At 42.8% G+C, this 16,295-nt stretch overlaps 1 protein-coding gene across 1 annotated transcript in view; it reads left to right on the top strand.

Moving 5' to 3' along the window:
* The first annotated feature begins 1,206 nt into the window (after positions 1 to 1,206).
* Positions 1,207 to 16,295, top strand: part of NAT8L (N-acetyltransferase 8 like) — a 48,199-nt gene continuing 33,110 nt past the window's right edge. Inside the window, exons 1-2 of the mRNA XM_039541766.1 lie at positions 1,207 to 1,540; positions 3,986 to 4,150. Coding sequence (XP_039397700.1) covers positions 1,207 to 1,540; positions 3,986 to 4,150 — 499 coding nt within the window. The remainder of the gene's footprint in view (positions 1,541 to 3,985; positions 4,151 to 16,295) is intronic.

The raw sequence follows: 16,295 nt of genomic DNA, 5'->3' as shown, positions 1-16,295 counted from the left end.
CGAGCGCTGTATTTTTAGAAATAGGGGCTGGGGGGTGGAGAGTGCTGCTTCTATATACACGAAGGGAGGAAAGAAACAGTTAATCCCCGGAAACTATCCGCAGTGGTGAGTGACTCGCTCTCCCACTCCAGAAAAGCGAACTCCCCCCAGCTGAATGTGCTCTCCAGCAGGAATAAAGCCAGGTGTTAGTTACATTTTTAAGAAGTAAGCAAATGCATTTAGAAACCAGAATGTTCCCTAACGACAATTCGAAGTGGTCATTAGTTTGTCATCCTTATCGCTTTTGATATAAGGCGTTGTTAAGACAATATATACATACCACACATCGTGTATTATAAACGATACATACTTTGAGACATAAAATTCGAAAGCACTACAATTAGGTGCCAAATCAACCTGTTTTCCACTTACTTGAGACCATTAATGAGATTCCATGCTACGGAATAATGAATGTATAGGTCTAGACCAGTGGATTTTTAGACAGATGTTCTAGATAACTGGCTATATATGCGCATGCATACACAATAATCTATATAAATACACCCATGTAAATGTATGCAGCATGTATATATATAGCTAGATTTTAGATAGTCACTATTTCTAGAACAATCCGTGCGTGTTTTTTCTACATAGATTTTACTGAAACAAACAGGAATTGGTAGTCTTTTAAGGTGCAGGTAGTTTTCAAGAAGAATTCTAGATTATCTAAATACCAGACATTTTATGCTGCGAACTCTGCAACGTGTCAACCTGAACCTCAGTCAGAGCCCTTGCTAAACAAAGTCAGTCATATTCTCTCCCTCTCCAAGGAGACAGGCCCACCTCTGACAGATCTGCGTCGTACCTGTATAACTCAGCAGGGCTTCGATAGTTAAAAGGAGAAGAGGAAATGAAATGCATGCTGTAGTAATGAGCAATAAAACGCAAGGCAAAGGAGGTGTTTCTCCTCCCCACCCCTGGAGATCACATGGTGACCCTTGTCAGCCAATACAAAGGACGCTAGGACCCTGAGGGACCCCCTGATTCCGAATTGCACCGGCTCTGCTGCATTATAAATACTTCTCCAAAATGCACTGGCCCTCCTTTCTCGCTTTCCACCCAGCTCCGTTTGTTTCGCACTCATAAAAGCTGCTCCTCAGTTATTGCTTGGCGTGTTTTGTTTCTTATTTAAAGCCAGGCTCCTTTTTTGTTTCTCGGCCAGTTTGCATGCATTGTTCGTCTCCCAAAATGGTTTGTGAGACTAAGATTGTGGCGGAAGATCATGAATCAATTTCAGGACCCAAAAAAGATGCGATCATTGTGTCTTCCTCCCAGATGTGGCCCTCCTCATCCGGCTCACCTTCCTCCTCCCCAGCTTCTCTGAGTGGCGTGGAAGGGGATTTCAAGAAAGACAACGTTTATATACGAGAATTTCATCCTTCCGAGCAAGAGGTGGTGCGCCGTATATTTTATGAAGGAATCATGGAAAGGATTCCTAACACCGCATTTAGAGGGTTAAAACACCAGCCCCTCATTCAGTTGATCTATGGGATATTCGCTAGTAAGTATATTCACTTTTTTTTTTAGGGGCACACTTGTTCAGCAATTTTAATAAAAAGGAAGAGTGGTAATAAGCTCTGTGTTGAAGGATGGAGAACCCATCCCCGCATCGATCCTATTAATATTTGGTGCAGAATTGCTGTCTCAGTGCTGCTGGTGCTGGAGCGAAAGAAAAGCCGCAGCCTCAGCATCTTATCCTGCCATGGTGCAAAAGTCAGGCCAGTTAAAAAGTCGCAATATTGCAAACAGCGGATCTGTACCTCGGGCGATTGCGAGGAGCAGGAATGAAGCACTGGATCGTGAGCCACGCTTTGGAGATCACTGCAGAGCGGAGTGTGTGCAACGCCACTAAATGCACCCAGCCTGCAGGCAGCAGCCAGCCTGCGAGCAACGTGTGGGTAGGGTTTCCTGCTTGCATATGGGGTGCGCGTGGCTACTGGCTGGGGGTGGGGAGCGTTCTCTGGGGAGATAAGTTGGGGGCGGATGTTTTCTGCAGGTTTGAGAGGCTGCGTGTTCAAGGGGCTTCTCTCTGGAGGGAGAGGGCGTGCGGCTGGCTCTGTATGTCTAGGAGAGGTATTCGTGGACTGGGTCTGGGGGCAGGGACTTGCGGGTTCTGCTTTCTGCCTGTGGATGTTTGCGCGCAACGGGAGGGGAGGGTCCCTGCAGCTTGTTGGGGCAGGGGGTGCAGCCGGGGTGTGCATTGTGTGCGTCTCTCTGCACTTGGGGGAAGGAGTGTGTGTATGGGGCGGTGCGGGGGCGGGGGCGCCTCTCTGCAAGCTTGGGGGGGTTTGCTGCCCGGGGCGGTGCGCATGGCGCTTTCTCGGCGCAGGCTGGCAGGAGTGGGACTGTGCGGGAGGAGGCGGTGGGGCCCTGGCCAGACCCGCATTTCCAGTTATTCCAGGCCGGGATGCTGCTCTCTGTTGGGGCGGGGGGAGGTGAAGCGATGGATGGAAGCGGCGCCGCCGCTCTCCGCCCGCACCTTTCCCTGCTCTCCCGAGGCACCTGGGCGGGGCAGCGGCTGCAGCCGGGTTCCAGCGTTACCTAGAGACCGCCGGGCTCGGGCTCGAAACGCGTTCGAGCGGCTGCAGCTGCTGGGGAACGTTTGACCCGGGCGGTCTCGCGCCACCTCCTGGCTGCATTGACTGCTGCTGGGGTCTCCCTCCTGCATGCAGCCGCCCAGGGCTCTGGCCTCAGCAGGGTCTAGGGGCGAGACGTGGTTTGTAACCACCGCGTATTGCAACGTGTTAATTCAAAGCCGCGTGCCTTGTTAGTGTATTGAAGATTGCATCCTCTGGTTTGATGCAAGTTACAAAGCTTCGTAAAACGTAGACTCAGGCGGGATCCCTGCCTTGGCCAGCTGACGGCCGAGAGGAAACTAGATTGTTCCGATATTCACTTGGCGCTTGATGCTGTTTAAGCTGAAAACAATTACCTCTGCAAGCTAATGTCAGTATGCAAAAGAAAGAAAACGCCACGTGGACCCTTTTTTTACTTACGCCCTTTCCCTTTGCATGCGGTAAGACAGCTGGGTCCTTCACCTTTTGGGCCAGGAAAAGAGAGGGGAGTGATAAAGAAAGTAACTTTTTGTAATTATTGGTAAGATACTAAATGCACCTGAGAACAATGAAATCTATGCCCGCCTCTCTATGTGCCTGTGTGATCTAAAAACATCCTTGCTTAAGATTCAGGGCGTTCAGAGTGATAAGTGATGATGGGGCAAGCAGCCATCTCAGTGCTGTCTGCAATTTTATTTTCAGTGTCCTGCATTACGTTGCTTCCTGATACTGAAGCAGGCTAGTGTAAGGTTTTGGAACGGCTGGCCCTTAGGGACCTTCTGGAAAACCAGTATATCTCCCAGTCACCAAAATAATTAATAAGCATGCAGCTACTGGGTGGTGTGTGCAAAATATCTTCCTTAGTCACAATTGTGTGTTGTCCCCTTTAGTGCTGTGGCAATGGAAAGCCACATGTGGGCATCTTGTTTTAGTGCTTTGATTTCTCTGCAGGAACTGGTGATGCAGTCAAATCTTGTCTGAGCAGCAATCGCAGACATATCTTAATAGAGAGACCATCTATCTTTGATATTTATGTGACACAATGATATTTGCAGGATTTTTTAAACTGTGGCAAGTTGGATGGGAGTTTTTACAGAAACACACGGCAAAATCCTTCATCAAATGTGATATAATTATTATAGTTGAATTTTTTTTACAGTAACTTGTGAAGTGGGAGTCTTAAATAAAACTTTTTACAGGCTGTTCTTAAATGAAAAATGTGCTATTAATCTAAAATAGGTTATTATGAAAATGTAAATTGATTAGCTTTTGTTTATATTGTACAAATGTATGTTATGTCTGATTTTAAAAAAATGGGTTTGTATTCCGAAATCAACACTAAATTCTCTTTTCTGACAGGTATCGTTTATTTCTCTTCCTTATCTCCATAGTAATATGCTTTGTTGTGACCAAGTCCTTGCTGCTGACCTGCTGTTTGCCCATCTTTCTGATGGGCATGAGGTACTACTTCAGTAGAAAAGTTATCCTCAGCTATCTCGAGTGCGCGCTGCATACGGACATGTCTGATATTGAGAATTATTACATGAAACCACCAGGTGAGTATTAATTCCATGGAGGGAACATTCACCAAATCCTGCTCATGGAAAAATGGCCATTTAATAGCTTTTCTCACGTCAACCGCACTGAGAAATCTTACAAATGGCCAGAATGCAACCTGCTGGCTGCACAAAATATGAGGAACCACCCTAATCTTTAATACAATATACAGCCCAAGGAGACTACAGGTTCCAGAATGCAGTGCTCTCTCAATTTCAGCATTCTAGTATAGTAGCTGGGATCATGGGGAAGCACTGCATGCTGGACCTATATAGTTTCCTTGGGATGCAGTTTTGTATTAAAGGTGGTTGCGCCAGTCTGTTCTATTTAATGTGAATTATATCCATTGGACTCTAAGTTGCCCATGCATCCTACAGCTGACAGCATCCAGCACGGGGTGGGAGAGGGAGATGGAGATGGAAGGAATTTTAGCAAAACTGCTTAGAAGAAGCCACATGCATACCATCACTTCAGACTTGGGAGCCACATGTTTAGTTAGTCTGTATAGTTACATGTATCATTCAAGAAGAATTCCCCATAAACAAGTGTTTTGGAAGAGGTATGAAGCAGGTAGGTAAAGAGATGCTGTCTATCTGCACATGTGACATATGCATTTATATATTCATAATATGTGTGTGTACTGTGTGTTATATAATTCTTACTTTTTGTTATGTAAATATTTTGTTAGGGTCTCAATGCTCATTAATAGAAGGTGGATTGGCACAGGAATCTGTCAGAGGAAAGGGAAAACCCTGTATTTAAATTATATATTTTTTGTTTTCATTTATGATAGGCACCAATATATAGGGATATTTGAGTGCCCCTTGATCTCTTATATGGGTGATTAATTTTTGAGGCTACAAATATTTCATTAATGACTGGTTAGGAGTGCAAAGCTAATGGCCAGTAACTTTCTGAAGCCAGGTTGTTATTGCTACTGTAGACTTCTTTAAATGTTTTCATTTCCTCCCTGCAACATAGCTATTCTGCAAATGCAAGATCTTCCTACTGGCCATTTCTAGAGGATTAACATATTATAGTACAACAACCAAGTACACGTTTTCTCTTCATTTCCAACATTCAGTATTTAAAAAAAAAATCATTCTGTAATAAAAATATTAATACGCCTTTGAACAATTTCTTTCAGATCTTGTTTCTCATCTAAATACATTAAGTGGCTCTCACTAATATTATGTCTGATTCTACAGTGTCTAATTTAAATTGGGAAAATCTGCGTTTTATAGCAATTGATTGATTTGGGGTGGATGTGTATAGTATGCATGTAATTAAAATGTCAAACTTCATTAAAGGAGGTGCAACCTTAAAAATAAGGGTTCAAACTGAAAAATGTTTAACCTCTGCAGTGGTTATTAATGAAAGAAAGTAGTGTGGGATCTTGTGCAGCTTTTGTGAAAAGTGATCTGGAATTTTTGACAAAGGGTATAATTTGAATTTGAAAAGTGTTTTTAGACATGCATCTTTCATTAACGCTTGTGAGTTGTATGGCTAACGATGAAGTTATGAATCTCAATGAATATATTTACAGCATTAGCATGTATAGAAAATGAAGATAGAAAATGTACTCAGATGAAGAGTGAGAAAGGTCGGTAGTATTTGCTTTACTTTAGTACAGAGAACAAATAATCAGGGCAATCACATTCTCAATATAAATGAGACACAACTGATTTTTACAGCATGATACTCTGCCTTTATTTACTGACATCATTGGTCATTCAATTTTGGAATAAACTCATGGACTTCTTGGTTTAATCTGTCAGAATTTAAACATGGGTAGGCAGGGTTCAAATGTGCCTTAAATGGCAGGCTTACGCCAGATTGATGGTATCAGTACTGCTTATTAAAGGGTTGCTCATGTCAGAAGTGTTGAACAAGTTGGCACAATTCATAGCCTCTGCTGAGGAGAGCTTCAGGGCTAGAACAGGATTGAAACTGCAGGTCAGGACTGAGGGAGGGTTAGTGGTGAAGCTATTAGGTGCAAGCTTTATTATATTATATGGGGAAGCTTCCAACGCACCTACCTAGTCAATGTGGAACCCTATCTAATGCTAGCTGGCCTCTGTTTCATGAATGTCAAATTAATTTGTCTGTCTTTAGAAAATTTCTGAGTCTAATGTTGTTGTTTGTGGGCTCTATGATGTAAATAAGTCTTCAAATCAGTAGTTGCAACAGTGAGAAGTTAATATGAAATTGAACCCTGCCTTTAGTAGTTCTTAACATAAATAAGATGTGCACAGCTGGGTTTTTGTGTACAGTACTTTTGTGGTACGACAGTTTGTTGCTTAATCAATTTCACAGTGTCTCCTTAAGTTTTAACTGCAACATTCTTTCACAGTTTTGTTGTTTTGTATATTTTTGCAGTGGCTCAGAATTCTTCAAAGGTTGGGATCTTGACTGGAAAACCAATGGAAAATTAAATAGTTGCCACTAAAAAGGATGATCACTTTTAATCCAAGTAAATCTAGCCTTTCTATCATTTGAATTCTGATTAAATGTGTTAAAATCTGACATTAGCCTGGCTGCTTAGGATTTTTCTGTATTCTGAGTTGGTGCAACTTAATATATGGTGTCTTATAAACTGATTCAAACTGGTGCAAAAGAATGTGAACGCACTCCTATTTCAGTTTAGTTTAAATTGACCAGGAATAGGTTTAATCTAAAGTGAAGTAAACTACTCTTAGATTGAAATGACAGGAGTTTATACTGGTTTATCTAAACCATTTTAACTGAATTTATTTAACTAAACTGGTGCAGGCTTTCAGAGTTACCAGCTAAGTCAGTGGGCTAGATTGTGATCTTGTCTTACATGCCCAGGAGGAGAGTAAGGGGATATAAGACCCCGCCCTCCTGAATCCAGGTCTGGTGCTGAGCGCAACCCCCGCATTCCCTGTCCCCTCCACCCTTTTCCCCCGCAAGGAAATGGGCAGAGCATGTACCACTGTCCTAAATGCACCAGTGGGCAGAGTTAGGCTGGAACAAGGGGGAATGTAAGATGCACCCTGTATGCAAGAAAAAGGAGCAAGGGAGAAGTGGTGACTCAAGTACAATTTCTTCCAGGGCTCTTCCTTGAGTGGCACAGCTACACAGGGCAGAGCCCCAGAGAGGTAGGCCCCGTCCTACTTCAGTGAATCTGATAGAAGTTTTGCCAGTATTGTGACTTTATTCTAGTCCTAGCTGAGATCAGAAATTTGTTCAGTGAGTTTATTTGTCAGTTTACTAAGTAGTGGGTCAGTTACACAGAGGAGTATTGGTAACTTATTTTATCTCGGAATTTTCTTTTTGGTGGCCTCTTGTCTAGCTAGAGATCAGAGAATTCTGTGCATTATGCTGTCATTATTGGGCCTGCTTCCTCTCATTTTACAATTGGTTATGCCACTGGAACACCATTTACCTCCTTACCAGTTTAGAGAGTTCAGAATCTGACCTCTTGATTTTAAATGAAGGGCCCCAGCCTGAAAACATTTGCAATCGCAGGTAACCCTATTGCATACAGTAGAGTTATGCTCGATATGTCTACACGGCAAAGAAAAACCCACAATTGGCCTGTGCCAGCTGACTTGGGTTATGGGGCTGTTTTAATACTGTATAGACTTTTTTGGGTGTGGGCTGGAGCCTGGGTGTTAAGACCCTCCCACCCCACCGGGTCCTAGAGGACCCTAGAGGTTCTTTTATGTTGAGAAGTGAGATCCTTAAAACTATTTTGAAACCCTCACACAATTGCTTTATTAAAGAGGATGAAGGTAGTAACACCTGTAGTTAAATTTGCTTGATATTTTCCATTATAAGGCTCTGTTGTGCCCAATTGAAACTGTTTGGGCTGAAATTTTCCATGCTAGATGTCTGCCTCAGGTTGATAGGATTTATTTATTTTATTTTTCTTTGGAAAAAAAAACTAACAAAAACAGGTCAGCTGTTTCCAAGAGCGAGATTAGAGAAAAATATGTTTTGCCCATGTTAACAAATTGGATGTAAGGTTCCCCCTCCACCCCCCCACACCGAGATTGTTGTATAACTTCATTGGTATGTTAGATACAGAAACTCTCATGGCTACCACAATTAAAGTGTTATATCCTTTGAAGTACCATTTTTTTTTAATTGCCCATCTGAGCTTGAAAAAAATAAAGTCCCCAAAGTAAAGGTTGAAATGCTACAAAATTTGGTGTCATCTGTTCGTTTTGCCTAACTAGGGTGTTGGGTTTCTTCAAGAGCATGATTGCATATGTGCAAATGGGACAGAAGTGCATTATCAAGCTGCATCCCTCAGCTTTGTTGGTCTGTTCCATTTTTGCTAGATGGTACATTTTGCAGTATGCAATAACAAATTATTTTTGCTACTAGAAAACCTGGATTAAAATATAGCTGATAATTGCACCCCCTGCTTATTTTCTTTTCTTCTTTGTAACTGTGTGTGTGTGTGTGTGTGTGTAAATAAGAAAGAACATATTAAATAGGTACTTATCTAAATTAATAATGGGATCGGTGGGTTGTGATTTTTTGACTCCAATAACAAGCCATGTGTTATAAGGTTTTTAATAGCCCCCATATATAAAAGTGCCATTAATTAAACTGTAATGCTGGAAGTTTCAACTGGAGTAAAGTAGACATCAGCAGTTACTCAGGGGTAATTATTTTTTCAAGACTTTCAAACAAAAGCAACTCAAGGACATTTTAAAAGTAAAATTACAGTAGCATCATTCATTTCTATTTGCTCTACATCTTAGAGTAGCTTTTAAAAACACTTTGATTTCTCATAATTTTTTCTGACTCCATTCTACTAGCCAGCTTCTCTTGTGTGTATTAATGTATGTCCTAAGGGGCCATGTGGAAATACAATACCCACTTTGAAAATGAAGCATTGGCATCAATGGCTGCAACCAGTGGCTGGGCTGGCTGATTAATGGCTTTTTTTTTTTCCAGTTGCATGTTTGTCCTCTTCTCCCTCCTCTCATCCCCTTGCGTAGGAATAATTGTCAAAATGGGTGCCTAAAAGTTGGGTTCCTAGCCTAAGATTTTCAAAGATGGTCTTAAAATTAGGCACCGTGCTTGGGTACCTAAATAAATGGCAAAATTTTCAGAAATGCCGACACCTATTGAGACACAACTTTGGATTTAGGAAGTGACTTTTAGTGCCTGTTTTTGAAAATCTGCACCCGTAAGAGCCAGACAGGCAAAATCAATGAGTGTTAGGCATCTCCATGCTTTTGAAAGTGCCAGTGGGTGCCTATCTGCATCTTTAGGTGCCTTAATACCTTTGAAAATCTGGCCCTACATCCTTATTTGGTACTTAAATAAAAGTTCTGATTTTCAAAAGTGCCAAACACTATTTGTTCCCATTGACTTCAGTGAAAGGTAGTGCATGGGTACTCAGTTCCATTTACGTATAAGATGCCTATGTAGATTTAGGAACCTAAGTTTAGACACTTTATTTTTTGAAAATCTTGGCTGTACTGTACTGTCCATGGCTGTCTCTAACACAGGATTTCTTTTTGTATTGCAGTATTACTGAAGATTTTTTTTTTTAAATCACAATGAAGTTACATCAGCAGATGTAGTCCCAGACCACTGCAGCGCAGAGCAACATAGCCAAACATTTTGTCAGTACCTGGTTCTGTAGCTAGGAGAGCAGTGTAAAGCCTTTTGTTGTGCCTCTTTTTTTTTTTTTTTTTTTATTTAAAAAGACCTAAGGAATAAAGTGGAAAGTTCACCACTGGTTCATAGCATAGTTTTAGGTTATTCTTGTAAGAAGCAAGGAATTACCCAGGAATCTTGTTCTGACAAGTGCTTAGTGAGATCATTCTTTAATCTTCTGATCTAAAACCAGCAAAAAGTCTTTTTCCCCCCTCACATCTGTTATTCCGGTTCATTGCCAATCATGATACAACTTTTGATAATGGCAAAATAAAATTACTAAAAAGCCTCAGTTGTGCTTTATTATAATAATTTAGCACTTATAGAACAGTTTATAATGCTCTAATTTGTTACAGATATGAGTGATATGTGTTGTAGATGGTAATAAGCATGTGATTCTTAGGCTTAGGGCATATCTATGCTACAGGCACAGCAGTGGTACAGCTGCCACTGGGCCTCTGTAGTGTAGACTCTTCCTAGGGGGTTTTGTGTCAGGATAGGTAATCTGCATTGGCCAGTGACGTAGCTGCGTCTATACTGGGGGTAAGATCGGTTTAACTATGGTGCTCTGAGGTGTGGATTTTTTACACCTCAAAGCGACATAGATAGATTAATCTAAATTTAAAGTGTAGACCAGGGCTATAGGGGTATGTCTAAACAGCGAAAGCTGTGTGCAGGCTAGCCTACTGAGCTCCCTTGCATCCAGCTAGTTTGGGTAACAGTAGCACAACATGGGTTTCAAAGCGTGCTGTCCAGGATGTCTGCCAGGCATGTACTGCCTGCGCTGCACTGCTGCTGTTACCTGCAGTAGCTGGACTTGAGTTAGCTCGGGCAGGCTAGCCCATGCATAGTCTTTGCTGTGTAGACATACTCTATGTTGTTAGACAATTATAAGACAAGTTTATAAGCAGCCTGTTGACCTGTTGCACACTCAATCAGTTGATTAACCATTTATTAAAACATCTGCTAGTCATTTAATCTTTTTATAAGCAGTTTTTAAATGTATCCTCCATATAAAATTTGACCCAAGTCTCTCTTAAGAATGGAAAGTGTAGAATTACCTGGTAGGAAATGACAATTCTGACTTCTTACAGGTGTGAGAGCCCCTACAACTTAACAGCAAGTTAGGGTTTGATATTCTTTTAAACCTAATTCTGCAAGTAGAAAAATATTAATTCTTAAAAATGGATCACAGAAAAGATTCGTTTGGCTTTGGGTATTTTAAAAAATCAACTGAACAGGACTTTACTATTTGAAAATATGGATTAAAACACTATAAGAGTTCCTGAAATATGAAGCAAACAACCAGCAGGTAGTTGCTTTGCTTTGCTTTCCGTGACTATGTGGCTTGTGTGAGGTACCTAACTGTTATGAGTGGAAACAGAGTTTTCTCTCTCTCTGAGAGAGACACAGAGAGAACCAGAATCACAAGTGGCAAGTATGGAAGCTTCTCCGGCTCTGTCCCATCAGTGTACTTTAACCTGACTTGGAAGCCACCCCAGGGGTGTGAGTCCTTAGCTTTCTGCATATGCAGTCGTAGGTCTCATTGCTAGTTGTAATGATGGTGGTTTTGTGATGGAACAGCTGTCCACCAGAAAGTGACCCCCACCAAATCTCTCATACAATAGAGATCTGAACAGCTGTTAATGTAATTCAATAGTAGTGTTGACTTATTGGTGACTAAGTCTCTGAGTTATCTTCTACCTGTCCTTCTTTTTCTTCCCTCCCCTTCCCCCAGTGCTTTCAGTGTATGATCAGCAAGTTATGTCCTACTAGTCAGCTAAAACAGACGGCGTCTCTAATTTCTATAATTCCGTTAGGCTATCTTGTCTATTTGGACTTGTTTTGAAGTTTTTGTAACCATGGAAGTTTCCCACATTTTGTTAGGGTGACTGTTCCACAGCCCAGGAAATTTCTTCCTGCTTCTCCCCCTCCCCTCAGGTCTTCCTTTCCTTGGAGTTTACAATGTTCAGATACTTGTGGATGCTTATCATAGCCCCTTTTCATTTATGTGGAAAATGAGAACATCCAGAGTTTATAATAAATATTTAAAAAAAAACAAAAACCAACCACCACCAAGAGATCTAGAAGGGACATAAATCCTTATGGTTCAGGGCATAAAGCAGCCTCTTAACACATGGAGAGTAGGAGGACACTTTCCTTGGAGCCAGTTTAACCGCAAACACCTAGGGTTTCTTGCCCCTTCTTCTAAAGTGCCCAGTGCTAGTAACTGTCCGATAGAGAACACTGAACTAGACGGACCGCTGGTCCAATACAGCGTGGCAGTCCTATGGATAAGTACAATCAGAACTATAGGGAGTGGTTCTGTAGGACACGTAGAATAACCACTGAAATCAAGTGTGCAAAAGAGACATGTCTCATGGGATGGTGGTTGGTTTTAGGAGGTTTCCAGGTACTTACCAAATCTTGCTTAGCTTTTGAAATGTAAAAAAATCAGTCAATTGCAATATAGCTGTAGGCTATTGCTTATTTTGTTCTTTTCATTGATTCCCCCCAGAGAACAAGATAACAGCATCAGAAACACTGCATAGCACTACTAGTGGAGCACTGGAGAAGACCTTGGCTATATAGTCTTCCAAAATAAAATAAAGTAAATAATAAAATAGTCCTGAGCAGCTTTTGATACCATCGAGACAAAAACCAAACGTAGAGCAGCTGCCATTTCCAGGCACTAATCCATCTAAGCACTAACCAGGCTTAAACAGGCTTAGCTAAAGAGTAAGCCATTGTGGCACGATCTGAGTTCATAGAGCTAGTGGTACAGCATTTTATAAAACTGTTATAAGGCTGAAAACCAGGGAATGTTAGTGATGTAAAAAAAGGGCGATTAACGGTGATCAGCTGGAATTAAAAAGTCCCAACTGTTTAAAAGATGTATTCTTTAAAGTGTCATTTCAAACTTCTGCTGCTTCTGAAGTCAACTAGATTCACTTAATGGATCTGGAAAAAATAATCTGGTTTTGTTTCAGAACCTGCAGGTGTTCCAAGGGTCACATCAAGCTGTGTCTTTCAGCATCTCAAAGGCCGTGGTTTTCATTCAGGAGAAAGGCTCTGAAAATGTGTATCCAAAAAGTTCACTTTTGGGCTGAGCTTGAAGTAGGAGAAAGTTCAGATTAAAGGCCTAATTCAGCAAAGTGCTTAAATACAAGCCTAATTTCAATCACATGCTTAAATCCAGTTGTCAGTGAGAGTCAAGCTCGTGCTTCTCTGAATAGAGATGGGATTACTTGTTTACTTTAGGGTAAGGCATTGCTGAATCAGGGCCAACATTTTGTGGAGGTTTTCTTCTTTTGTTCTGTTCATATTTTTGTGGCCATGTCTACACTACAGAGTTAAGTCAACTTCACGTAAATCAACATCAAACCTCCGATTTAAGCAAGTTGATCTTGCGAGTCCACACTAGGCTTTTTGTGTTGGTGGAGTGCATCCTCACTAGCAGGGCTTTCATTGATGCACAGAGCAGTGCACCGTGGGTAGCTATCCCACAGTGCACGTAGTCAAGTGGAATTCTGGGTTGGGCTTGCAGAGCCTTATGGGACCAAAACATTGGTACGGATGGTTATGGGAACATGGTGTTAGCTTCCCATGATGCACTTACCGCCACCCTCCTTCCCTCCTTGAAATCAACAGCAAACAAACCAAGCCTTTTTTGTGCCTTTTTTCACAAGCTAGGGTTACCTGCGCAGATGCCATAGCATGATAAGCATGGACCCTGCTCAGCTGTACACTGTGTTGTGAGCATTACAAATACCTTGCACCTTATCCTGCAGTATTTACAGAGCCGATATAGGAGCCGTTGCATGGAACAATGTGATGCCATGCAAGGAGCCCTGCTGGAAGACCAAGAGCAGAGCAATTCGCAGTTGCTGGTGACAGTCGCACATCACCTTGACACGGTTGAGCGCCGTTTCTGGGCCTGGGAAACAAGCACTGACTGGTGGGAATGCATCATTATGCAGCCATGGGATGATGAGCAGTGGCTGCAGAACTCTTGAATGCATGAGGGCGCTTTCCAGGAACGGTGTGAAGAGCTTTCCCCAGCCCTGAATCGCAGCAATATTAAAATGAGAGCTGCTCTGACAGTGGAGAAGCGAGTGGCGATAGTTCTGTGGAAGCTTGCAGTGCCAGACTGCTGCCAGTCAGTGGGGCATCAGTTTGGAGTGGGTAAATCTACTATGGGATCTGTTGTGATCCAAGTTTGCAGGGCCATCAACAGACTTCTGCTAAGAAGGGTAGTGACTCTGGACAATGTGCAAGACATAGTGGATGGTTTTGCCGTGACAGGGTTCCCTAACTGCAGTGGGGCGATAGATGGAATGCCTGTCCCTATCTTGGCACCAGACCACCTTGCCAACAAGTACATCAACAGAAAGTGGTGCTCCTTTCCCCAAGCAACCTGGATGGTGTTTGAGAACAGGCACCAGTGTAAAGCCCCCAAATAGTTTGCTTGTTACAGAAGCGACACTGGGTTGGGCGGGGGGGAAGGGAGACAAACAGGAAGCCTCCCCCCCCTTTTTTTTTTAAATGCTGCTTGCAATATACGGTGATCCCTTCCAACCACAACCATGGCATATTTGGGAAAGCGTAGTTGTGTGACCCAGATTTCACCAAACAGGTGACAAATTACTTGTTGAATTGTTTGTGGTTTAAGGGCTAGCGTTCAAAACTTCCCATTTCCCCTAGGTGACCCTATGTGATATCACTCTCCTGAGGGTAACAGAGGCGGCAAGGGAGCAGATGCTGCAAGCATCTGGGTACAGACCTGGTCCTTATGCTGCAATGAATCCAGCAGAGTTAACACTGGAGTGGCGCAGGAAAGTGTCTTACCGTGGTGGATGAAATAAGGCAGCTCTTCCCAAAAACCTTCTGCAAAGGATTGCAGGGTACCTCCATGAAAGCTTCCTAGAGATCTCCATGGAGGATCCCCATGCACATGAAGAGTCTTTTTCTAAGAGCACCATCTGGGTAGCTGGAGTGGCCTCTACTACACCTTTTTTTTTTTTTTTTAAATTAAACAAAAAAAAATAGCATGTAACACCTACAGTTTGATTGGAAATGTGTACTCACCAGAGGCACCTTCCCTGGCATCACGCTCCGCTGTCAACTGGTCCTGCGAAGGGATGGGCTCCAGGGTTAAAAACAGTTCTTGGCGGTCGGGGAGAATGGATCCTCCACTTGCCTGCCTCACATTCTCCTCCTCTTCCTTGTCAACAATGTCCTCATTGTTACTTGAGGTTGCCCGGGGCTCCTGGGAGGTATCCACAGAGCATTTTGGGGTAGTGTTGGGGTCGCCGCCGAGAATCGCATGCAGCTCCTCATAAAAGCAGCATTTCTGTGGGGCAGAACCAGAACAACTGTTCGCCGCCCTTGTCTTCTGGTACACTTGCCAAAGCTTTACTTTCATGGGGCACTGCTGCGTGTCCCTGATGTAGCCCTTCTCCCCCATACCCTGTGTGCTCTTGGCATAGATGTCAGTGTTTCTTGTGCTGAATTAGAGCTCTGCCTACACAGACTTCTCCCCACACAGCAATAAGATAGACCACCTCCTGTGTACTCCATGCTGGAGTGCGTTTGTGGCCTCGAGTCTCCATGATCAGCTGTGCTGGTGAGCTCCCCACGCTGATCAAACAAGAAATGAAAATTCAAAAGTTCCCGGGGCTTTAACAGGGGAGCAGCTGCTTCCTGTGTACCTGGCTGATGTGCAGTGGAGTTGAAAGCGCTCTCCAGAGCGGTCACAGTGGAGCACTGAGGGACACCTCCTGGAGGCTAATTCATTCAAATTACACAATGTGGTGTTTACACTATCCCTATGTCGACCCATGGATGTTGAATCAAGCGCTACGTCTCTTTCGGAGGTGGAGTACAGAAGTCAACTTTACAGGTCACTTAGGTAGGTGGAAGGAACTAGGTAGTGTAGACGCATACATTATTAGATCAACTTAACACGGCTCATGTCAACCTAAGTTTGTAGTATAGACCAGGCCTGTAAGTGATAGATGGGGGTTTATATAGAAATCTTGTCTCAGCATTACCATAATGCAATGCTGGAATAAACATAACTTCATGGGACTGCTTTAGATTCTTATCAGTGCCCCTGCAATGAGTTTATCATCTCCTATGGGAGAACCCAGGTCCTGGCACACAAGAAGAGACAGTTGGTCCAACTAATTCAGTATCCTACCTTTGACAGTGACTGAGAGTGAATGTTCATTCTACCACGTCTAAGCATGAGACACCATAATGTCTAAGCCTAATGTTTTAGAGGAAGGTAAAGCTCCCTCATAGTGCATGGGACTGGGGAATTCTTCCTGATCCTAAATGCTGTTAAGTTTATGCTTTGATTCATTACGTTTGTTATTTCTCATAAACCTAGCTAGTGCAACAGCAGATGTTAATCTCATTCATGAGTCTGCTCCTCTTTCAACTCTTACTCAGCTGCCAGCCTCAAATAGCCCAGGGAAGGGCATTCTATGGATT

The sequence above is a fragment of the Mauremys reevesii genome, linkage group 5 (assembly GCF_016161935.1).
Source record: "Mauremys reevesii isolate NIE-2019 linkage group 5, ASM1616193v1, whole genome shotgun sequence".
Taxonomy (NCBI): Eukaryota; Metazoa; Chordata; order Testudines; family Geoemydidae; genus Mauremys; species Mauremys reevesii.
The sequence above is the reverse complement of the archived record's forward strand: the minus strand, read 5'-3'. Positions and strand labels throughout refer to the sequence as shown.